The sequence below is a fragment of the Colobus angolensis genome, unplaced genomic scaffold, assembly GCF_000951035.1.
Source record: "Colobus angolensis palliatus isolate OR3802 unplaced genomic scaffold, Cang.pa_1.0 Scaffold380, whole genome shotgun sequence".
NCBI classification, from domain to species: domain Eukaryota; kingdom Metazoa; phylum Chordata; class Mammalia; order Primates; family Cercopithecidae; genus Colobus; species Colobus angolensis.
In genome coordinates, this window is record NW_012117155.1 from 2,047,648 (window position 1) to 2,071,922 (window position 24,275).

At 39.6% G+C, this 24,275-nt stretch overlaps 1 protein-coding gene across 1 annotated transcript in view; it reads right to left on the reverse strand.

Annotated features, from left to right (window-relative positions):
• MICALCL (MICAL C-terminal like) overlaps positions 1–24,275 on the reverse strand; it is a 73,153-nt gene that overhangs the window by 17,066 nt on the left and 31,812 nt on the right. The window contains exons 5-7 of the mRNA XM_011954272.1: positions 16,241–16,356; positions 11,985–12,077; positions 8,465–8,558 (exon numbers count right to left, since the gene is read on the reverse strand). Coding sequence (XP_011809662.1) covers positions 8,465–8,558; positions 11,985–12,077; positions 16,241–16,356 — 303 coding nt within the window. The remainder of the gene's footprint in view (positions 1–8,464; positions 8,559–11,984; positions 12,078–16,240; positions 16,357–24,275) is intronic.

The window sequence follows — 24,275 nt, forward strand, 5'->3', positions numbered from 1 at the left end:
TTTTTTTTTTTTTTTTTGTAGGTAATGCCGAAGGCTTCTCTGATTATGTATTGGTGTGTTTTTTTTCCAAGTTGGGTCTTGTTTTGCCATGTGGTTCATAACTATCTATCCCTTTTGATGTGATTTTGCACCTCCTTAGAATCTGTGAGATGTCTTAATTCAGTGTTCGCTGCAATTTTGTTGATGTACTCTTCATCCTCACTGATGATCTAGGGGCCTTCAAGGGGCTTTAGAGAAAGTGGGGCAGGAACTCTCAATAGCAGTGTGCAGGGCCTCTCCCCTGGACTGGCTGGGTTTTGGTCCCTGCCTTTTGTTCTCTGGTCTCTGGTCAGCACTCCACTCTAGAGCTCATGCACAGACCTGTTTCATTCAAGTCTCTACCAACCTTCATACCTGGAGCTCTGGGTATGTCTGTCTCCCACAGGCTCCTTACATAGAATGATGATCATCCAGAAAGCTGTGCTGTGGATCTGGCCTGATTCAGTCTTGACAAGCCCAGGATGCTAGTAGCTAGCTCACAATTCTGTTCTGGGAGTCAGAGCATGCAGCTGAAAAATAAAAATTCTAATCCTCCCCTTTTAAATTACTCTTTTTTATTTTGTTTTAAACTGTGTATTTTTCAGAAACAAAATAATTTTTCTTGACTTTGGGCTTTATTGAAATTGTATTATACTGTATGTATTTTTCCACAACTTGCTTGCTTTAAATTCAAAATTATGTTGTAAAAATGCACCCATGTGACTGATTCATGTTCACTGCTGTATATATAATATTCAGCTGTATGACTATACCACAAATGATTCATTTTCCTGTTAATGGACATCTGAGTTGTTCTTATGAGTTCTGCTATTATGAGCATTCTTCTATGTGTCTTTTTGGCCATGAGGGTAAGAGTTTCTCTGGAATATATATCAGGAATGAAATTCTTAAATTGTAGAGTATGCACATATTCAACTTTACAGCCTAAAGCCAAATTGTTTTCCAAAGTGTTGTGACAATTTATGCTCCCCCTAACATTGAATAAGAACACCCCTTGTCCCTCACCCTTGCCAAGTACTTAGTATTATCAGATTTTTTAAGTTCTAATAATTTAATAGTTTTCAATAATTTCTTCCTATAGTCTGAATTATTTGTATTTTCCTGTCTTTTTCCTAGGTTTATTAGACATTTAGTATTCTTCTGTGAAAAGTATATTTATGTCATTTGTCTATATTTATATGGTTGTTTGCCTATTTCTTACTGATCCGTAAGAGTGGAAATATTCTAAAATGCTGATTCTTTTTCGGTTATATTTTTTTGCAAACACAGTTGACCATTGTATCTGAGCCTTCTACATCCTCAGATTTAACCAATTGTGGATTGAAAATATTCTGGAGGAAAAAAAGGATGGTTGTGTCTGTACTGAACATACACAGACTTTTTTTTCTTGTCATTATTCCCTAAACAATATGGTATAAAAACTATTTACACAACATTTACATTGTATTCAGTATTATAAGTAATCTAGAGAAGATTTCAAGTATGCGACAGGACATGCATAGGTTATATGCAGTGACTACGCCATTTTATATCAGGGACTTGAGCATCCTCAAATTTTGGTACCTTCAGGGGTTCTGGAACAAATCCTCTGTGGATAACAGAGTGTGACTGTATATTTTCCAAATGAGTGGCTTTTCATTTCCTTTATAGTATCTATTGACTAACACTTGAGGTAAAAAAAATTCTTCTTAACATCTCAAGTTTCAATTTTCACATTAAAGTCCTTAATCTTTATGGAATCGATTTGTTTGTATGGTACAAAACAAGACTCAATTTCGTTTTTTTCCTCTATGGAAACCAATTGTCTCAGAATCACTTACTTCCTGCGATGTCTAATGCTACTGCTGGCTTATATCAACTTTTCATATATATGAGATTATGTTTGGGTCCTCTGGTGACTTTCAGCAAAGTATTAAAATTGGCTCCATAAGATAGTACATGTTTTTTGCTAGAGTAGGTACCTTATATTTTTGATGCTAATATAAGTGATATCTTCGTTACTTCATTTTCTAGGTGTTTGAAGCTGAGATATTGAAATGCAATTAATTTTTCTAGTTTGAGCTTATATCCAGTCACTGTTATTTAGGTCCTTATTATGTTTAATAGTTTACTTGTACATTTTGGGGGTTTTTTCAAATAAACAATCATAGCATCCAGAAATAACAAAATTTTTTTTTCTGTCTTTCCAAACCTCTTGCCTTTCTCTGCCTTGTCTTACCACACTGTTGGGATCTCTTGCACAATGTTAAATAGAAGACTTAAGAGTAGGCAACATTATCTTATTACTGATTTTTGAAGAAATGCTTCTATTTAACAGTGATGTTTGCTGCATGGTTTTGGAAGATATGTTTCAATTAGGAAAGTTCTATTCTGTTCTATCGTGTTTTTTTTTTTTTTTTTGCTAAAAGTTCTTAGCAAATGGATGTTAAATTGTGTCAAATAATTTTCCTTCTTCTATTGAAAAGACCATAAGATTTTCCTTTTTAATTTTTCAATATGGTAGTTGTAAAATCGCCCTCAGATTGCCAGATTTAAAAATTAATGGGATTAAGTGTTCATTATATTCTTTTATCTTTTTGAATCTTTGCTGTATCTGTGGTTGCATCTGCCCTTTCCATTTCTTCTTTATTTCTGTCTTCTGTTTTGTTTTTAAAAAACAACTTAAGAGGGTCAGCTTTAGTCTCTTATTAGTTTGTTCAATATTTGGCTTGCAATGAGGCCATGGACTTCCTACTGAGTGGTCAGTTAAGCTGGAAACAGAGGCGAATACATAGCAAGTGGACTGTCGGTATTTGTTGAGTGAGCCAGTCTTCCATAGACTAGGAGTGTTCCTGTACATCTTTGCTGAGTGAGCCAAACTGCAAGGCCCTACCATCCTCTGAACCTGAGCCATTCCTCTAACTAATCAGGTAGAGAATTCCGAGAAGTGGGTCAGGATACTATCGTGTGACTACTGCACAACTACTTGCTTCCTGGGAAAGGGGAAATGGCTCATTTACTGCTTGCTATAAAAGCTGCTGAGTCTTTTTCCCGGGGCTCCCTAGCTATGGGACAACTGACTGCATGCACAGGTGCCATCTGGGCTCATCATGTCACACCATGGGACTTGGGGACAGGGCAACTTGAGCTACCGTGCTGATGCTCCTGCTGTTTGCTATGCTGGGAATAATAAACTCTCTTGCTCTGATGTACTGACTTTTGTTGTTTACTTTTTGCACCTATAACATTGTGGCAAACAACCCAAATTTCTTGCATGCTTAATCATCCACTTCCAAGTCTTATTACTCCTGGCCATTATCTATAAGGTTGGTGTCCTTTTCTGACAATATCCCACTATATTATGTGACAAAATAATATTATCTGTGTTTCTGTGTTCATGGCTACCTGTATTTAGAGAGACTCCTTTAGAATCACAGAAGATCTCAACCCTTCCTCTGCTCTGCTGATTTATGAATACATAGTAACCAGCCATGTCTAATGATGGATGAAAGGGTACAACCTTTAACCCACTGCCTTCCAGTACCTTTTGAGAACAAATAGTTATGGAAGGAAACCTAAAGAATATCTATTTCCTAAAACCCATTCCCAAATTGTGGCAGAGTGTCAGAAAGGCATGCCTCAAAACCCATAGTCTGCTATCTTTGTTGAACAGCTTTTATTGCATTGCTGTTGTTTTGGGGGGGGGGCAGTGGTGGTGGGGGTGTAGGAGTGATAACAATGAGTCTTCATTGAGATCCTTGTTTGGACCAGGCATGCAAAATTCATGTATTACAAATATTTATAGAAACCAGCTTAAATCTCTTTTAGGGAGTATAGTTATAAATGAATGTGGATGGATGAACAAATAAATACAATTTGAGTAGTCTTTGACCATCCAGCTGTGTTTTATAATAACAGGGACATAAAAGAAAAGATAAGAAATATTTTTGAATACCTATTTGTATTTCAGGCCCTTTTTTGGGTGCTTTACTAACATTATTTCACTTAATCTTTTCTTCATACCACCCCTGTGAGGTTGGTATTATTCATTCAATTTTACAGATGAGAAAATCTGGCAGAAAAGCAAATAATTGTATAAGGACTACATTGGGATTCAAACTCAGGAGGGTCTGACTCTAATGCCTGTGCTCTGCCCAGGACACCTCACTGTACATTATCCAGGAACTTTTATTCCTCGGGTCCTCAGCAGCAGCAAAAACCATGGAGTCTAAGCCCAACTACTTCCCTGGTTCTAGTGAGGCTTTTGCTGGCATTTCTCACAAAATGTGTGCTCCTGCTGCCACCTGCTGGCACCTTGCGCATACTAATTTTCCTTGGTAAACCCCTCAGTCTCCGGGAAGTAGAAACCATCTGGCTCCAAAAAAGGCGAGAAATTCCATGCAGACAACTAGCTGGTAAATCTTCCCCAAAGCTGGTAGAGCTATAAGGGAATAATTATTCTTATTCACCTCCCCTGGGGAGAAATCCTTTCTCCTTCGAAGTTACTCAGTTTTCATCAGATTCCAGGTATTGAAGGAAAGCCCAGATTGTGTTATCCAGACCACTTAAATTTGAATGGTGGTCTCTTGCTAGATTGTGGTATTCCATGCTCCTCGTAGGTAACACTGATCATCATATTGACAAGCAACAAGCCAGCAGGTAACAAACAGTGCCTCAACCAACAAGAGTCTAAGTGGCTGCACAGCTGGGCTTGGCCTCTTTGCAGAAGATGGTAGGGCCCCCAGGAATCAGGTTACTGCATATCCTGGTCCTTCACCTGGCCAGCTAGGACCAAGAGGGGACTTTCTTCCCTCTGTCAAAGACATCTCACATACATACATACACACACACACACACACACACACTCACTCACTCCACCACGTCCTGCAAAACATAATGATTTGTCATCTGGGGTGGATTGTTAGATTTTTGTTTTGTTTTGTTTCCCTTTCCTTGACAAAATGGGGAAAAACCCTTCCCGGGGGCGGGAGAGCTTATTTCTGACTGCTGGAAAAAAGAAAGCAGGAATTGTTGTCACGACAATGAGGAGCTCATCAAAGCCTCATTTTGCTCATCAGCCATCATTGCCCTCCATCCCGCACCCCCGCATGTTCCTCTAATTCAATGCCCGCCTAATGAATAACTCCCAGAACAAAAGCCCCTTTCAGGCAGCCTACATAATTATCAGAGGAGCCTTGCATAACTGTCGCAGACTACTCATGGTTTCAGGTCTGTCTCTAAATCTGGCTATTCACAACCTTTATAGCTCAATATTATTGCCTAACTGTGATCATTTTCTAATTATCCTAATAATACCTATTAAATAATTCCCATTAAATCACTTGAACCGGAGCAGCACAGGCCAGCTCAAATACAACTTAACCTAATAAGCATTGGTCATTCATTAAGCAACAGGGCAACCTCTTAGAGAGACTGAATAGAATACTAAACCACCAAGGAATATTATTATTACACAGATGTTATTATAAGTTAGAGTATATTAATTTTGGTGCCTGGTTTGCAAAACTTCTATTTGGTTTTGAGGCCACTCTCCGTGACTTGACTCTTTTAGTCTCCAGCCCCTTGTTGATCTGCATCTATCACCCACACAAGGACAATCAAGGGAAAAAGGCCCATAAACTTAACAGGGGAATTAAATTACCAAGGATATAAAGGGAATGAATGGAATCCATCTTCTGGCTGGCTTGGCACACCTCTGAAACATCACAAGCTGGCCAGATTTCTTTTGCTATAACTGAAAATAGCTCTCTCTTTTCTTTTCTTTTTTCTTTTTTTTCATATTTGGGGATGAGGAAGATTTTTAGAAGATGCTTTACAATTTTGGTTTCTATCATTTAAATTTCAAGCAGTAAAAATTAGACAAATTCTTTAAAGGAAGATGTGTGTGAATACTTAGTAATATTTTGTAAAATGATGCGAGTAGTGTTTACTGAATGCCTACAACGTAGTCGATACTCTGGCAGAGACTTTGCCTATCAACACCCCTAATTCTCAAAATGACCTGGTAATATGCGGATTAGTATCTTCATTTTTCAGATAAGAAATCTAGGGCCAGAGAGGTTAAGTGATTTTCCCAGGACCATTCAGCCTAAGTGGAGTGGAACAGAATTTGAACACAGAACTTGTTGGCACCCACAGCTCCCCACTTTCCACTATGCCACCTCTTGGCCTATGTTGCTGGCGGCAAACTGAAGCATATTCTGGCTTTTCTGGTTTTTCCTTTCCCTTTCTAACACTCTCACTGAGATCAGCAGATTCTCAAAGACAAGGACCAGAGCCTTCTGGACTGGGAATATGACCAAGCACCAAACAAGGTAAGTTCATTCTACCGAAAGCCCCACAGCAGCTGTAGAGATGGACAGTGACTCTCAGTCCAGGCAGCAAGAAACTCTTTATATTTGTAATAAGCCCACTTCTTTTTTTTTTTTTTTTTCCGGAGACGGAGTCTCGCTCTGTTGCCCGGGCTGGAGTGCACTGGCGCGATCTCGGCTTACTGCAAGCTCTGTCTCCCGGGTTCATGCCATTCTCTTGCCTCAGCCTCCCAAGTAGCTGGGACTACAGGCGCCCACCACCATGCCCAGCTAATTTTTTGTATTTTTAGTAGAGATGGGGTTTCACCATGTTAGCCAGGATGGTCTCGATCTCCTGACCTCGTGATCCGCCCATCTCGGCCTCCCAAAGTGCTGGGATTACAGGCATGAGCCACAGTGCCCAGCCTGTAATAAACCTACTTCTAATGAGCAAATTTGGGTCATCTTTGCAAGGAAATCCAGCGCATTTTAGTGAAAAAGCAAACAGGTATTGGTTAATCATCTGCTCCAAGCCAGACACTGGTCTATGAATATTACATAAATTATTTTAGCTAATCCTCACCACAAATACAAGTCACTATTATTATCACTCCCAATTTACCAACAAGAAAACAGAGGCACAGAAGAGGTAAAGTCTGACTCTAGCATTTCCCTGAAATCTAGTCCTAAATTAACCATGCAGTTAATGAAACTGAAACCTCAAGACCCCTCACTTGAATGGGTCTTCGCAAGGTTCTGGAAGCAGCCCTCACAATTTTACATGCATGACTTTGCATGAACTCCAGGCCTCAGGAAATCTGGGTCTGCACCTGCTAGTGTCATCACTGTCACATAACCGGACTTTTAAATAATTGAAATCCTAATGTTTCACTTGTTAAGTAACAAGTAACCTGTTACTTATATTATTGCACATTATTTCAGTGCTCGGTTTTTCACCTTTTATATCCCAAATGCTGAAGGCTGAAGACATTACATTGTAAAATTAAAGAGACAATACCCCCAACAAACTCTTAGGGCCCCCCAATTCATGAGCCACACACCTACTGGAAGATTTCCGAAAATGTAGATTTAAGCCATTCCTTACCTGAAAACCCATTCACTGGCTCATTTGTGAAGATATTTCATGTCTTTTCACATTTGACCTTTGCAGGCGCTGTTCCCTCTGCCAGAACAATTTCCTCTTTACTGGTTAACTCTTGTTCCTCCTCAGGTTCTCATCGTATGGATCACCCCTTCCCAGAAGCCTTGCCCGCTGGCTCCCCTTGCCCCAAGATCACTTAGGCACTTCTTGGTTCTGTTCATATTGTACCTAATGCTTGTTCCTATCACAGCATTTGTCATACTGTATTGTGGCTGACCTCTTTACCTATGTGTGTCTCTCAATGGACTATAAACTTCTCAAGGTAGGAACTGCTTCATACTCATTGTTACAGACCCAGTGTTTTAATGTCTAATACATAGCAGGTCTTCACCAGATGAATTCTGTTTGAATCTAAGAATCTGAAACTATTACTGGAATAGTTACCACTTATTGCTTTACCTTGGGCCAGGCAATGTGTTAACTTAAGCATCATATATAATTTCTTCTTTAATCCTTATATCAGTTCTATAAAGGAGAAAACCACTATTATCCCCATTTTAGATGAGAAAATGAAAAAGTATAAAGGTTTATAACATGACTGGCCCAAGGTCATACAGGTAGTAAAGGAAAAACCAGGACATTGACTCACTCTGGGCTTTGAATTGCTACCAACACTGCTCCAATACCCATATATTTCTCCTGAATTTATTTTAATCCCTGAATTACAAAGAACATTCATGTTAGCCAGTGGAGAGGTAGGGCTGAATAGAAGCACAGTTACAAGGTCCACAGGCTGACCAATGCTCCTGGGAATTTCAAATTGGGCCACTAGTTTGATTTTTACATTTGATCTTGGCCAAAAGGCCGAGAAGCAATAGTTTGATGTTTAAAGTGTGCAGCAGTTGTGGATTTAGCACCATATGTCCATGCTAACAGCTCCCCAGCAGGTGACAAGGTCTGTTTTCCTCAGATGGTTAGACTAGTACTATTCTCAGACCACGCCCACTGCTCCGGATCTGCTGGGATGCCGTACCTGCTTCTCCTCGCAACGCCTTCTCCAGCCTCACACCCTGGATCTCAGAAGCCCTCTGCAGCTCCTCCACCTCCTCCAGCTGCCTCTGGATGGCCTGCAACACCAGGATCAGATGTCACACAAGGACTTTCCACATAAAGTCCCAAGAGGGGCCGATTCTGTCAATTACTTTCCAAGAGAAAGAGTCCCTTTCACTTGTGATGGTCCTGCCTTGAGTAACTAGGCAAGGACCTCTGAATCCCAGACAACTATACCCTGATGTTTCCCTTCCTTAGCATGCAACATAAAGCAAGGAATCTGTGTGTATGTTCAACTGGCCCCTAAGTAGACATTAAAACAGTCCCTTAGACAAGGCCAATCACAGATGTCCTCCAAGACAGAGGCTCTTGGGTGAGGTGAGCAGTCATCATGGCTCCTGGACTCCTTGGAGCCAACAGCCCCTGACTATGGCCATGGCATAATGATTGGAGCTGCAGCCACTGTTCAGAGTAAGGTAGGGGGTCCGGGGGCAAACATGGTACTTGCATAATCTATTTTCCCCAAGAAGAACCAGCCTATACCTCCCAAGGAGTCAGTCTGGAGAAAGAGAACTGGGCCAGCTCTCGGGGTTTCGTGCTCCTGTTTTAGATTGTCCTGCTCCTGTCCTTAGCTACAAATTGTACCTGTTCTTTCATTGCACCATGGGCAGATGCCCAGCGTTCTTTCATTGTGGAAGTGTACTGTGGCTTTGTTACTAGCAGGTTGCTAAGGCGAGACACAAGATGTTTAACTTGTTAGGGATGACATCATCCTCTCCTTAGGTTCATTATAGACACCTGTTAAGGTCCGGGGTCATGACTGTATTTGCATTTACATATTTATTTTCTTTACTATTAATCTCTTGTGTATATTACAAAGGAAAGTTAGGGAAAAGCCATTCCTATATAAAGTTTGTTCATCCCCATCCATTTTCTCTGCTTTCAAATACCATGCTGTCAAAAGGCATATCCCTTGGCAGAACAGACTTTGCACCTGGCAGAACAGGTATATTCAAGGAACTGTCAGTTGTTTGGGCAGGCAGAATGCCTGTGTTCCTTCTCTGTTTTACTTTACTCTGTCTCACTCCCTTCTTCCTTAACCCCACATCTTTCTAAATCTCCCCTGGAATCACAAGTACAGCAGCCGAGACCCCTCCAACCCCGGAAAGAGACCCAAGCAGGGAGGGGTGGGGACTGTGCAACCACCTGGCTCTTCTTGTCCCACCTATGAGTGCTTAAGTCCCAACATAATATCTGAAATGGATGGAAAGTCTACTTAAAACTATTTGTAATTTCATGCCCTCTTCCTGTCTCTCCCTTAAAGACAATTACATCTTTATAAATCCATCTCTTGCTGGCATGCTGTAGAATTGCTAAAGAAAGGAAGCACCGGCCGGGCGCGGTGGCTCAAGCCTGTAATCCCAGCACTTTGGGAGGCCGAGACGGGCGGATCACAAGGTCAGGAGATCGAGACCATCCTGGCTAACATGGTGAAATCCCGTCTCTACTAAAAAAATACAAAAAACTAGCCAGGCGAGGTGGCGGCGCCTGTAGTCCCAGCTACTCGGGAGGCTGAGGCAGGAGAATGGCGTGAACCCGGGAGGCGGAGCTTGCAGTGAGCTGAGATCTGGCCACTGCACTCCAGCCTGGGTGACAGAGCGAGACTCCGTCTCAAAAAAAAAAAAAAAGAAAAAAAGAAAGGAAGCACCTAAATGGCTTTATTAATGATCATTGTGCAGTTACAGCTATCTAGTTCTTAGAGACTAAATTGTGTCCCATCCAAAAGACATATGTTTGTCATACCCCCAGTGTGACTATATTTGGAGATAAGGCCTTTCAGGAGGTAATCAAGGTGAAATGAAGTCATAGGGCTGGGGCCCTAATCCAATACAGCTGATGTCCTTACAAGAGGAAAAGACACCAGAGATATTTTTCTTTGGTCATGTGAACTCACAGAAAGACCATGTGAGGACATGTGAAGAAAGCAGCTGTCTACAAGCCAGGAATAGAGGCCTTACCAGGTGTCAAACCTGCCAGCACCTTGATCTTGGACTTCTTGGCTCCAGAACGTGAGGAAAATGAGTTTCTATTGTTTAAGCCACCCGGTCCGTGGTACTTTGTTATGGCAGCCCAAGCAGATGAATACAGTGGTCATTCTTTAGAAACTAAGCATGAGGCTGGACATGGTGGCTCACACCAGTAATCTCAGCATTTTGGGAAGCTGAGGTGGGAGGATCACTTGAGCTCAGGAGTTCGAGACCAGCCTGGCCAACATGGTGAAAACCCGTCTCTACTAAAAATACAAAAATTAGCTGGGCACAGTGGTAGGCATCTGTAATCCCAGCTACTTGGGAGTATGAGGCAAGAGAATCACTTGAACCCAGGAGGCAGAGGTTGCAGTGAGCTGAGATCACACCACTGCACTCCAGCCTGGGCAACAGAGCAAGACTCTGTCTCAAAAAATAAAACAAAAAACAACTAAGGATGAAAGTCTCAGAGATTCAAAAGGGCTGCTATGGGTGCCAGCAGGACTCAAAAGGCCATTATAATTCCTCTCTTATCATAACTTTCTGTGATGAAAATACAAGGAAGAGGCATTGCCTAGTTTGCCAATCAATATCATAAGACTTGTCTTGTTCTTGGAAGGAAAAGTTGCAGTGTTTCAAGGAAACCTGTTTTAGAGGTTGCAAGTGGACAGAAGTGACTTTTCCCCATTCGCTAGGTGAAAGAGGTGGCTCCCAAGCCAGCCACAGAGAAGGGGAAAGGAGGGTGGATTGAATGACATCACTCTGGTCAGAAATAGTGTGTAGGATTATTAGCCAGATAAAGGGATTAAATGGAGAAAGGGATGTGAGGGTATATTGGATTAACATGAGTGGTCATTCTAAGTCTGTGTATCCTAAAACCCAACCCTTGTTCAAGACTAGGCTTGGGTTTCTCAGAGAAATGGAGGATGCCTTGACTTTCTGCTTCATTTTGCCTGTCTGTGATGGAGTTGCGGCTGAGCAACTTGGGCGGAAGTGTTCAAAGTGAGCAATCAGGCCAGGAAATCTGTACTGGAATGCTAGATACTTATGATTTCAACTAATCTTGAAATGGAGACAGCCCTTAATAGCTGCCAGTTTAGTAAAGACACTGTCAGGGAGTTGGTGGAAGGTTTGTGTCCTCACAGAGGACAAAACTAAGGTCACTGCTACGTGGCTGTCAGGGATGACTCCCAAGGCCATGCGTTGGCTCTTGTTCCAGCCTCACATGTCTGCAGATGGAGGGGTGGCTGAGAATAGGCTGGATTAACATGGGGGCTCTCCAGGACCCAGAGTCTTACTGAAACTAAGCCAGAGCCTCTTTAAAACAGCCACAAATCCGGTCCCTCAGAGAACAAGACTGACCTTTCTCCAGCCTGCTTTCCCTAATACAATGCAGACTCTCAAACCTCTTTCCCATCCAGAGTCCCAGGATCCTGGACCCAAGCCCACTCACTCATCTCCAGTTTATTTACTGACCTGAGCCTTATAGAGCCTTTTCAATTCTTCTTGCTTAACCATCTGCTTCATTGCTTTTTCTAGCTTCTTTCTTCTTCTAAGTGTCTTTTTCTGCTATGAAAACCAATAGAAAAAAAAATTATGTCAGATAAAAATGGGGTTGAAATTTACAATGTACCATTATAGGCTTCTGCCCTCTCCAGCTAATGATTCCTAGCCAGTGCTTACCTTCTAAAATAATGACATCTGGTAGAACTCTATGCAATGATAGAAATAACCTATAGCTGTGCTATCTAAAATACAGAAGCCACTAGCCCCATGTGGCTAGTGGACACTTGAAGTGAGCGTGGATTAGAAATTGAATTTTAAATTTTATTCAATTTTAATGAATTTAAATGTAAATTTAAGTAGCCACATGTTGCTAGTAGGTTCTGGACTGGGAAGCTGCTATGTGTGTATTGGGAGGGAGTCTATGTGCAGGTCTGTAGCTGGGAATTGCTATAATAGAATACTGTCTGGGTTCAGCTGAAAGAAGGAATGATACAAGAATTATACTTTACAGGGGTGCTACAATATGGCCTAGGGATGAGGGGCTTGGGAGAGAGAGACAGGCAGGCAAGCAGACAGATATACACACATATGCTCTCTCTCACTACATGAAAACCAGTTAACAACTTTAAATAGTGCTTAGGTTGAGTCTACAGTGGCTAATTAAACCTGGAAATGGAGAAATGTATCATTCCAATGAAAGTGTTTTTTGGCTTGAGGGAAGCATGATATTGCTTCTCTTCCCTACCTCTCTTTGTTTATACAATTATAGCATTACTGTCACTGGGTTGTGTGTGTACCTGTGCTTGTTAAAACTTTTTTTTTTAAATTGATGCATATAAAGTAGAAGTCTAGAGCTTGATAGTGTCACTTCCAGGTTTTAGACAAAAGAGAAAAGAGAAGTGATGGTGTGGCTAATTCCACATACTGGAAAGCTCAGGAGACACTTCTGATGGGAGAAATAGCAGAGACTAATGGTTGAGCACTGGGACCACAAGACAGGCAAAGCTGGCATCTAATCCCAACTGAGATGTGTGAGCTTCAGAATGTCACACAACATTCTGAACTTCAGTGCCCTCTTCAGAGTCATGAGAAGAATTTAGTGACTATTTTGTAGGGATATACTAAGGACTAAATGAAATAACAAGGCTAAGCCTTTTGTAGAATACCTGAAAGAGACATGGGATGAACACTCAGTAAATACTAAGAGCATGATTTTTATTATTATTAGCACACCTATATTATTATATTTTAAATTAGCATGATTATCACTTTTTACTAAAATCTATTATGATTTTTGTGTGTAGGAGTATATATTATACATACACACACAGACATTCTGTATCTACAAAATAAATGTTCAAACTGTGCTATTTTTACTCTGTGTGACTTCTCTGAGCATACACATCAACTTTCCGTATACTAGGATGAGGATTAGCGCATGCTAGACATTTCTTTTTAATGCTGGAAGACATAACTATGAAATTTAAAAATTGTTGCAGCTAGCTTGGTGCCTACAGGCTATTTTTCCGGAATTCTCCTTAGGACCTGAAATCCTAAAGATCTTCTTCATCCTTGGAAGAAAATTTTACTCTCAGAACTCAAATTATTCCATATCATATCATCCCTGTTTACAGGAGATGACTACCAGATTGAATGTCAATCACTCTGAATGGGGATTCCAGACCTTTTGCACGGGGGATTCTTCATGGGGCAGCTAGGATCTTTCTGGAAAGGCTCTAGAGGAGAGGTGGTGGGGATCAATGGTAACTGTCATCTAGAGATTGTCTAACTTAGTCTATATGGAGTCAGTTCATTTATTAGCAAGTGCCCCTTGAGCTTCCATTATACTAACCTATGTAATAAATCCTCACATTTACTAAATGCTATATGCCAGACACTGTACTAATTATTTCACATGCATCATCCCATTTATTCCTCAAATTGCACTTACTTTACAGGTAAGGAAATAAAAACTCAGAGAGGAAATTAACTTATACAAGATGATGCAATTATTAATAGGCAGAGCCAGGAGTTAGGCACGGGTAGCCTGAATCTAGTATCCACATTTCATTACGTCTATACTGCCTTTCCTTGTGCCACATACCATTTAGACACAACAAGGACCTACTCTAAAGTGGGACTATAGAAAAGAAATGCCAATGCCCCCCAAATGAAGACCACTGAATGCAGTTCCCAGGCGAAAGGTAGGGGGAATTGCCTCAACAGCATCATGTGGTCTTAGTGCTTCCCAGCAGCAAAGCTATCGAACTCTGACTGTTTTATCAAGAGTCAGCAAAACAGAACCTAGAGGAGGAAAGAAAGCCATTTATTAAAAAGTTGCTGATACGGAAAAGAAAGATGCTTCATTAATAAACACTCACATAGTCTTACACATACAAGGCATGGTTCTTATATCCTCACTGATGGTGATGATGCAGAGAGGGAAAGACGCGAAGGGCGATGGAAGAAAAGAAGCAGAAACCTGGCAGAATCAAAGACAAGCTGCTGTGTCTTTTCCTGCCTTAGTCTCTTAGATCTGGATGGTGGTGTGGGAGGAAAGGCAGTGGGGAACAAGGGTCAAGCAAAGGGAAGAGGCCGAGAGGACACATTCTACCTCCAGTTTCCTGTGCAAAGGTTCATTTGAGCTGTCATGGGCTCTGTGCCACCTGACTGGGGACACATCTGTATGGGACAGAAGAGACAAAGAAACCAGAGGACGAAAACCTCCTCTCATTCCTTCAGTGTGAGCCCTCGAGAGGTTGGAAAAAAGAAATCTTCTTGCCAGCTTCCCTTTGTGTAAGAGTGGGCCAGGTCAGAAGCCAGGTGAAGCAGGCATGCTTTACCACCTGGCAAGCTCATGTGATGGCGGGCTCTGTTCTGGGCCAGCAGGACGACAAGGAGCTATTTGTGAGACTGGTCCTAGATACCACAGTCTTGCTATTTCAATATGTTTGGGCCATTCTATTCTTTTATTCTCCATGAGTGTCAAGATGGCTGGGGCTGGGATCTCTGCCTAATTGGAATATAGAATTAACTCAGGGTCATTCAAGGGGATGAGGGGGGCAGTAAGAAAACCACAGAAATCAACATAACACACACATAATTCATTTGTGTTGAATACTGAATTAATTAGGGACACCATTGTTAGAAATGAGAAATTCATACATCTTTCTCTATCAACTCTCTCTCTGTCTGTCTGTCTTCTCCCTCTCTCTCTCTTCCTCTCTCCTCCCCTTCCCCCCTACACATCCCAGATCCCTCCTGCCTTGCTTCAAACTGGGCCATGGGGAGTTGGAACCCCAGAGTGACTTGAGATGATGCCAAAGCTCCTAATGCCAGATATGGAAAAGTTGAGGGTAAGTAAATAAATTTGGTTCTCCTCCTCCCTCCCCAGATCCTCACTACTCCAAAAACTAAACACTACCAGAGCAGTGCACTGCTTCTCTTTCTACCCGGGACGCATTTTGGGTCCAACCACTCAGTAACCCCTGTCCCCACCTGCCCCACCAAGTACTCTACTATCTCAGTGAAAATGTTCCAGCTTCAGTGGATAAAGAAAATAATGGTGGGCTTTGGTTATGGGACGTCTGTCTCTGTGTATGTGACATAGAGACACATTTATAGACATATACAGTGTCTGTATTTTTTAATCTACAGATACGAGAGTTGTTTAGAGTTCTCCAAAAACATTAATGTTCATTGAGAAAAGAAGTCAATTTTCTCCCCAGCTGGCACGGGGCTTGTCCCTTCCACAGCAGGGATCCTTGGAGTATCCATGTCTAGATGAAACTGCCTGGTTCATTTCATATTTCTGATTAGAATAAACATAACATTTTCCATGCAATCTACCTCTAGTGCTTCTTAAATGAAGCTGTGCTTCCCCCAGGGAAATATGCATCTGCTTGTTGTAATGTTTTCGATGGTTTGCTTGTTGGACCACATATTAAACCCACTTTAAGAGCTGCCGTCACCAAATGGTTTCAAGTAAATATGTCTTTTTTTTTTCTCCAATTTGGGTCTGAGAAAGGCAAACTTCTACAAGCTTTTTTTTTTTAAAGAAGATAATTCTTTGGGTGTTCAAGGTAAAGAAAGCACCCTGTCAGATGCAATGAAACATGATCCTGTTAACGAAACCACTGCAGCTGGAGCCCATATTGGTTCTGAAATCTGGATGGTAAGCAGTCCCCACCAGCCAAGGCCCTCTTTGGCTGGTCAAGTGTTGTTACCTTTGACTGCAAGGAAAGCTGGGGATCAAATTCTTCATCTGCAGAGGAGGAGGAGGTTGAAGAGGCAGAAGAGGAAGCCTCTGTTACCTGTGCTCTGAGGGGAAAGCTCTTGGAGTCTGAAATGGGAACAGAAAAACTCAATGAACTGCTAGCTTCATTTCCTGCTTTATGAACCAAAGCTGCTGCTTCCTCCTCCCCCCTTACTCTCATTCCCTTCCTCCCTGCCCTCCCCTCACTGCACCTGCCGGGAGCATGAGGCAACAGTACCTAAGGGCAACTGAAAATTTGGCCCTCCGCATTAATTACATTTCTGGGTCCCTGCCAAGAGCTTGCAGCTCTCTTTTCACATTAAAAAAAAAAAAAAAAAAAAAGCCAAGGTATTATGCAGAAATCAATTAATTCCTTAAACACCATTTATATGGTGTGTTGCTCAGAATGCATTCAGAGATAAAATCTATTATTAAAAATGCATGTCTGAAGTTAGTTGAGTTACCTAAATGCTTGTGTAAGGTTCGTTCTGCAGAGTAATTGAATGCAAAAAAGTTGGAGCCAGCTCTTAAACAAACCGCCCTTCTGCGGCTCACAGCATCTGGCACCCATTTTTACTACATGACATCTGCTCAGTGTAAAAGAGCTGGCGTCAGAATGTCTGGTCATAGAAAAAAAATCCCAAATGTAATCAGAAGCAAAAGGACTCTAAGCCTAAGGTTTTATCACATAGTCTCATGCAACATAAATATTTCATTAATTATGGCCAAACAAATGCCATTTTTATTTTCCCAACTTGCAGATATTATCACATCGTCGAAGTGGTGATTCAAATGCCAGGAAAGGCAGTTTCAGATAGGGATGGCTCAACAATACAGGGCCCAAGGGAGAGCTGAAGTCGAGGAGATATGCCAACCTCTGAACAAGAGGTAAATGGTTAGAGGCAGCAAAGTGCCCAGGTTAACTAGAATCACTCTGTGATGTGGCCAGAGACCATGTGTGATAAGGTGTTCCAGGTGCCACAGGAGGCTTTTATTCTTCTCAGCAAGAACATCTGCCCCTACACACCAACATGATGCAGAGTTGATGAGTAATAGCTGGATTAACTCACTCTGATCACTGAATATCAGGACCAGCTAGGACTCCACGATAGGAAATTGACTAATCTTTACTTTGCTGTGGCTGCTTATGTCTGAATAGAAATAGGTGTTGGGTCGGAGGAAAGGAGAAGCATCTCCAAGTCAACTAACATTCTCTCCAGCCTGTCTTTTCCTCCCTAAAATTTTCAACTATTCACCCTAGTGAGAGAGGCCAAGTTTGACAAAATAAGGGTATTTTAGCCTACAGGAGCACATTTACATATGTTGTTATTCAAAGCAAAATAATGCAAAACATCTATATAATAATATAATCTCTCTGGGGAGGGGGTTTGCTGTTTTCTAGTTTAATTTGCCAGATGGAAAGCTCAGGTAAAGATAGAATCAGAAAGCAGTATAATATGGGAGGAAGCATTGCTATTGATGAGCTGAGATTGTTTCCCAATTCTAGCCTCTAAATGACCACTGAGTAATTTAGTCACTGAGTGTTCACTTCTTAGCGTATGACCTTGAGGAAATAATTTTACCTCTTTGAGTTTCTCAGGATCATGATTTCTAACTTGCAGAATTGTTGTGGAAGGGTGAAGATAATCAGTGGAAAGTGCCTAGCACAATGCCTGGTATATTAGCAGTGCCAAAGTAAATGTTCTTATTGTTGGCAGCAGCAAGAGCAGCAGGAACCACTTGATCATCATCACTGATCTAACATAACAATACTGCAACATTAGAAAACTGCCTAGTTATCCTTTGTTTATGGAAGAAATGTAAACCTAAAGTTGAAACTTCTTCTAATTTTCAAAAAACAAATATTTCCATTGAAATTTCTTTTTGAAATTGAGGAGAAAATGCTTCCAAAGATAATGCATTTCTTAAACTTCTGGCAAGAAAGAAGTTATATAGCTTCCATTGAGTCTTTTTCTTGTTACCCTCTCCATCACAGAACCAAACATTCTAGTACTTTTTTGTTTTTCTTTTTTTGAGATGGAGTCTTGCTCTGTCACCCAGGCTGGAGTGTAGTGGCGTGATCTAGGCTCACTGCAACCTCCACCTCCCAGGTTCAAGTGATTCTCATGCCTCAGCCTCCTGAGCAGCTGGGATTACAGGCACCCACCAGCATGCCCAGCTAATTTTTGTATTTTTAGTAGAGATGAGGTTTCGCCATGTTGGCCAGGCTGGTTTCGAACTCCTGATTTCAGTAATCCACTTGCCTTGGCCTCCCAAAGTGCTGGGATTATAGGTGTTAGCCACTGCACCTGGCCTAGTACACTTTTCATTTGTAAAATCTTAAAGACTTTGCAGCATTGTTCCATTCTGGCTGTGTTAGAATGACTGATTCTGGAATTCATCTCCCAACACAAAGCACTGAAAATTAAGACAAAATACATGAAGCATGTATTTTCAGGCATGGGACAACTGTGCAGTGCAGTGCAGAACTGTGATAAAGGCAAGAACAGAAGCAAATGAGGAAAGTCCTACAATCACAGTAGCTTTCTGCTTAGAGGGTCTTTCCAGAACACAGTACAGGTAAGAAGAAGCTAAATAAAGCATAACAGATTCATTGAGTTGAAAAGACAGATGAGAGTTTGGGCAGGCTGAAACAGCTGGAATATGTGGGATAGAGTATTGGAGAAGAGGGAGCTATTTTAAGAAGAAATTTACACCTAAGCATAGAAATCCCCTCGAGTCTATTGCTTATAGTAAACTATAGATACATAGAGAAAAACTCTATGAGGTTAGGCAAATAGTTGCTGCTAAGTTGTAGGCTAAACAATCTTGAAAGCTTTTACAGGACTGGGAGATGTTCAAGTTCTTCCTAGCCAGGGTAGAACAAAAATTTGAGGCATTGATAGAGACCACAGAAAAATTACAGGGAATGAATTAGCCCTAGAGTAAAGGTTATTATAGATTCACCTGAACAAAGCGTAAAAGCAAGTCTTGAAAGGAAAACAAATCATCTGCAAGTTACCCTACTGCCTGCCAAATATTCTTTATTGCCTATTTAATTCCCTAATTAAAGAAAATATAGACATGCTACAATGTAACATTCAAAGTCTGGCAGCTGGTAAACAATTACTAGATATGTAAAACAGCAGGACAAGTCTGATAATCAAGAGAAAAATCATCAATAAAAGCAGACCCAGAAATGACCGATATGATGGAAATAGCAGACGAGAATTTTGAAATAGCTATCATAAATGTGCTCAAGAACTCCACCAAAAAAACTATTATAATAAATCAGTAAAGTTGCAGTATACAAAATTAACATAGGAAAATTAGGAGCATTTCTATACACTAACAACAAACTATCTGAAAAAGAATGAAAAAAATCTCATTTATAATAACTTCAAAGAAAAACCCACCTAGGAATAAATTTAACCAAGGAGGTGAAAGACCTATACATTGAAAATCATAAAACATTAATAAAAGAAATTGAAGAAGACACAAAGAAATCAAAAGATATCTCATGTTCATGGATCGAAACAATTACTGTCAACATTTTCACTAAATATATACAGTTGAAGCATTGCAACTAAAAACATATTGTCAGATTGGATTTTAAAAAAGCAAGAACCTGCTATATATTGTCAATAATAAATTTGCATTAAATATAAAGAGAAATTAAAGTAAAAATTTAGAAAAACTAGAGTGTGATAACTCAAATCAATAAGAAAGATCATGTGACTGTATCAAAGTAACTTGGGGACTAGGAATATTAACAAAGATAAAGAGGGACATTCCATAATAAAAGGTAAACCTATTAAGAAAATGAAACAATTTTAAAGATGTGTGCACTTGATTAATTAAAGAAATAAAATATAGACATGCTTAATTAAATATTAATTAATTACAGAGCTCCAAAATACATGAAGCAAAAATGGACCAAACTGAAAAGAAAAATGGGCAATTCAAAAACTATAGCTAAGGGGTATTAACTCTTTTCTCTTGGAAATTGAAAGAATAAGTACACAAAAGTAAAAGCATGTTACTTGGATACACTATTAAACAACTTGACCTATTTCACATCATAGAACACTTCACCAAAGAGCAACAGACGATTTGAAAGGGCACAGGAAACATTTCCTAAGTTAGACTATATCCTGGGCTTTAAAACAATCTTGATAAAGTTCTAAGGAGATTGAAATAATAAAAACCATGTTATCTGACCACAAGACAATTAAAGTAGAAATTAGAAATTAATAACTGAAAGATACTCTAGAATATCCACAAAATATTTGAGAATTAAATAACACACTTCTAAATAACCCATAGGTCAAAAAAAGAAATCACAAATAAAATGAAAACAATGTATTTTTGAGACAGAGTCTCACTCTGTCACCCAGACTACAAAGAAAATTAAGAACAACTTGAACGGAATGAAAACACAACATATTAGAATTTGTAGGATTCAGCTAAAGCAGTGCCCAGAGGCAAATGCATTGCTTTACATTGTTTATATTAGAACAGAAGAAAGGTTTAAAATCAATGATTTCAGCATACTGTAAGAAGCTAACAAATATGAATCAATTTCAAAGAAGTAAAAATAAGACTGACAATTGACTTTGAAGAGAAACAACGGAAGCTACGAACAATGGCATGTATCATCAAATGATGAAAGACAATGCCTACTGTCAACTTGCAGTCCATATTCTAAAGAAATATCCTTTAAAAACAAAGGTAAAAGTGAAATGTTTTCAAACAAAAGCTGGCAGAATTATCCTCAGCATACTCACACTTAAAGGAATGCCACGGGGAGTTCTCCAAGCAGAAGAAATCCAATCTAAGATGAAAGTATAGTGATGCAGAAAAAGATGAAGAACCAGTAAAACAGAAAATGTGCATGAATCCATGCACATTCAGGACTGTTTCAAACCATAATCATAATGTCTATGGGTTTAAAAGATGTATTGAATTAAAATATATGACAGCAATCACACAAAAGTTGAAAGAAGGTAAACGGAGTTTAAAGTTTTCTAAAGTCTTAGGTTATCCAGAAGGAGATAAGAGAATTAATTTAATATAGATTCATTTTAGTTATCAATAAACATTATAGTCTCTTGGGTAACTGCCAAAATAATAATGAACAAAGTTTACATAATTACAGGCACTATATACTATGTATTACATAAATAATAAAGAGAAGAAATTGAATTTTAAAATTCCAGATTAGTTAAAAATAAAGCAAGAAAAGAGAAAAAATGAACAAGTCAGATGAGACAAATGAAAAACAAACAGTAAACTGATAGATTTAAACCCAAATATATCAGTAATTATGTTAACTGTAAGTAGACTAAATATTCACAATAAAAGACAGAGACCATCAAATTGCATTTTCAAAAACCCAAACTATAGGTTGCTTATAAGACAGACACTTTAAATATAATAATACAGTAACATTAAAGTAAAAAGAAGGAAAAAGGAATATCATGTGAAAAACCAAAAGAAAGTTTGTATAGCTATCCAAAAAAAAAAAAAAAAAATCAGACCGAGACATTAAGGCCGAAATATAACAAAAATAAGGGACATTTAATGATTATCAAAGCATCAATTCAAAAGTATACTATAACAATCATAAATGTGTACATACCTAACAGCATAGCCTCAAACTATATAAAGCAAAAACTTACTGAACCTAAAAGAGAAACAGTCAAAGCCCTCAACCATTGTTAGCTATTTTTTTTTTTTTTTTTTTTTGAGACGGAGTCTCACTCTGTCGCCCGGGCTGGAGTGCAGTGGCCCGATCTCAGCTCACTGCAAGCTCCGCCTCCCGGGTTCACGCCATTCTCCTGCCTCAGCCTCCCAAGTGGCTGGGATTACAGGCGCCCGCCACCTCGCCCGGCTAGTTTTTGTGTCTTTTTTAGTAGAGACGGGGTTTCACCGTGTTCGCCAGGATGGTCTGGATCTCCTGACCTCGTGATCCGCCCGTCTCGGCCTCCCAAAGTGCTGGGATTACAGGCTTGAGCCACCGCGCCCGGCCTGTTAGCTATTTTAAACAAAGCTCCCTTAGCAAGTGACAAAAAAACCAGACAAAAGAAAAAAATCAGTAAGGATATAGAAGATATGACTAAACACTATTAATAAATTTGACCTAATTGATAAGCAAATACAGAATATCACATCCAATAACTAGAGAATATATATTAATATCTATGTACATATTCACACATATGTATTATTTGAAGTACATAAGAAACATTTATTAAATTGATGATATGTCAAGCTATAAAGCAAGTATCAACAAATCTCAAAGGACTTAAGTCACACACAGTATGTCTTTGGATAAAAGTGGAATTAAGCTAGAAATCAATACAATAATGTAGAAATTGTAGGATCTCAGAAGCAGATTTCTCTGACCTTCTCCTGCCCTCCTGGCCTCTCATTCTCTCCCCGCGGCTATCCATAGAAACTAGACTCCCAGAACCCCTTTCCCTCAAAGCCAGACATAAAATCTAAAAATATTACTCTAACTTTCCACCCACATTTCTGTGTAAAAACTGGCCATAAAGAAATGATCTGACTTGCCTTGTTTGACTCTAGATCTTAAGACTCCTATTCCAGAGAAGATCCTGCCCCATACCCAAAATGAAGGAATGCTGTATGGAGAGGCCAAGAAGGATCTGAAGAGACAGGCCTTGCTGGGTTTCCCCAGTCTATTAGCATAAGATTTTACTCTTTTTGTCCAATTATATTTCTTCACGACTATCCATATTTTGTTGAACCTAAGCATAAAAATGAACAGTTTCCCTCTATCTTTGGGTCTGAATTCTGAAAACTCCCATGTCACATAAAACTATGATCAAATAAATTTGTATGCCTTTTCTCTTGTTAAACTGCCTTTTGTTGATTTTCAGCAACCTTTCAGAGGGTGGGGGGAAGTTTTCTCTTGGACTTGACAAAATTAAGTAATATTTTTCTAAACATCCTATGGATCAAAGAAGAAATATAAATAAATTTAAACTGATGATAAAAGTGTGTCATAACAGAATGACTGGGATGTGGTTAAAGTAGTAATTAGAGAGAAATTTAGAGCCTTACATAAAGCACACATCATGCAAAAAAAAAGAAAAAAAGTTGAGAAATGTTCTAAGATCCATTTCAAGAAGCTAGAAAAAGAACCACAATTGAACCTAAAGAACGTAAAAGGAAGCAAATAATGAAGATAAGAACAGATTATGAAAGACAATAAAGATAAAGCAGAAATAAAATAGAAAATTAACAAAGTGAAAATTTGACTCTAAAAATACAAAATTGATTAAGAATTATTAAGAATAAAATGAGTAGAAACTAAAAATTACCAATATTAGGGACAAAAAGTGCTATAGAGTATTATGAAAGGAAGTTATTACATCTACTATTATATAATAATCAATTTAAAAATTTAGGTTGAATAAATTCATTGAAAAACAAAATTTGCCAAAACAAACACAAGAAGAAATAGAAAATTTGATTAGTTCTCTATTAAAGGGACTAAATTTATAATTAAAAACCTTCCATAAAAACAGTTCTAGGTTATATGACTTCATTTGTTTCCAAATGTTTAGTAAAAATGTCACCAATATTAAAATAAAAAGCTCTTCCAGAGAACAGAAAAAGGACACTCTCAAGCTGTGTTATAAGACTAGCATAAGCTTAATACTAAAACCTGATAAAGATATAAAGAAAAATTTGGCCAGGCGTGGTGCCTCACGCCTGTAATCCCAGCACCTTGGGAGGCCGAGGCAGGTGAATCAGGCTGAGGCAGGTCAGAAGTTTGAGACCAGCCTGGCTAACATGGTGAAACGCTGTCTCTAAGAAAAATACAAAATTAGCTGGATGTGGTGGCATGCATCTGTAATCCCAGCTACTCTGAAGGCTAAGGCAGGAGAATCTCTTGACTCCCAGAGGCGGAGGTTGCAGTGAGTCAAGATCATGCCACTGCACTCCAGCCTGGGCAACAGAGCAATACTCTGTCT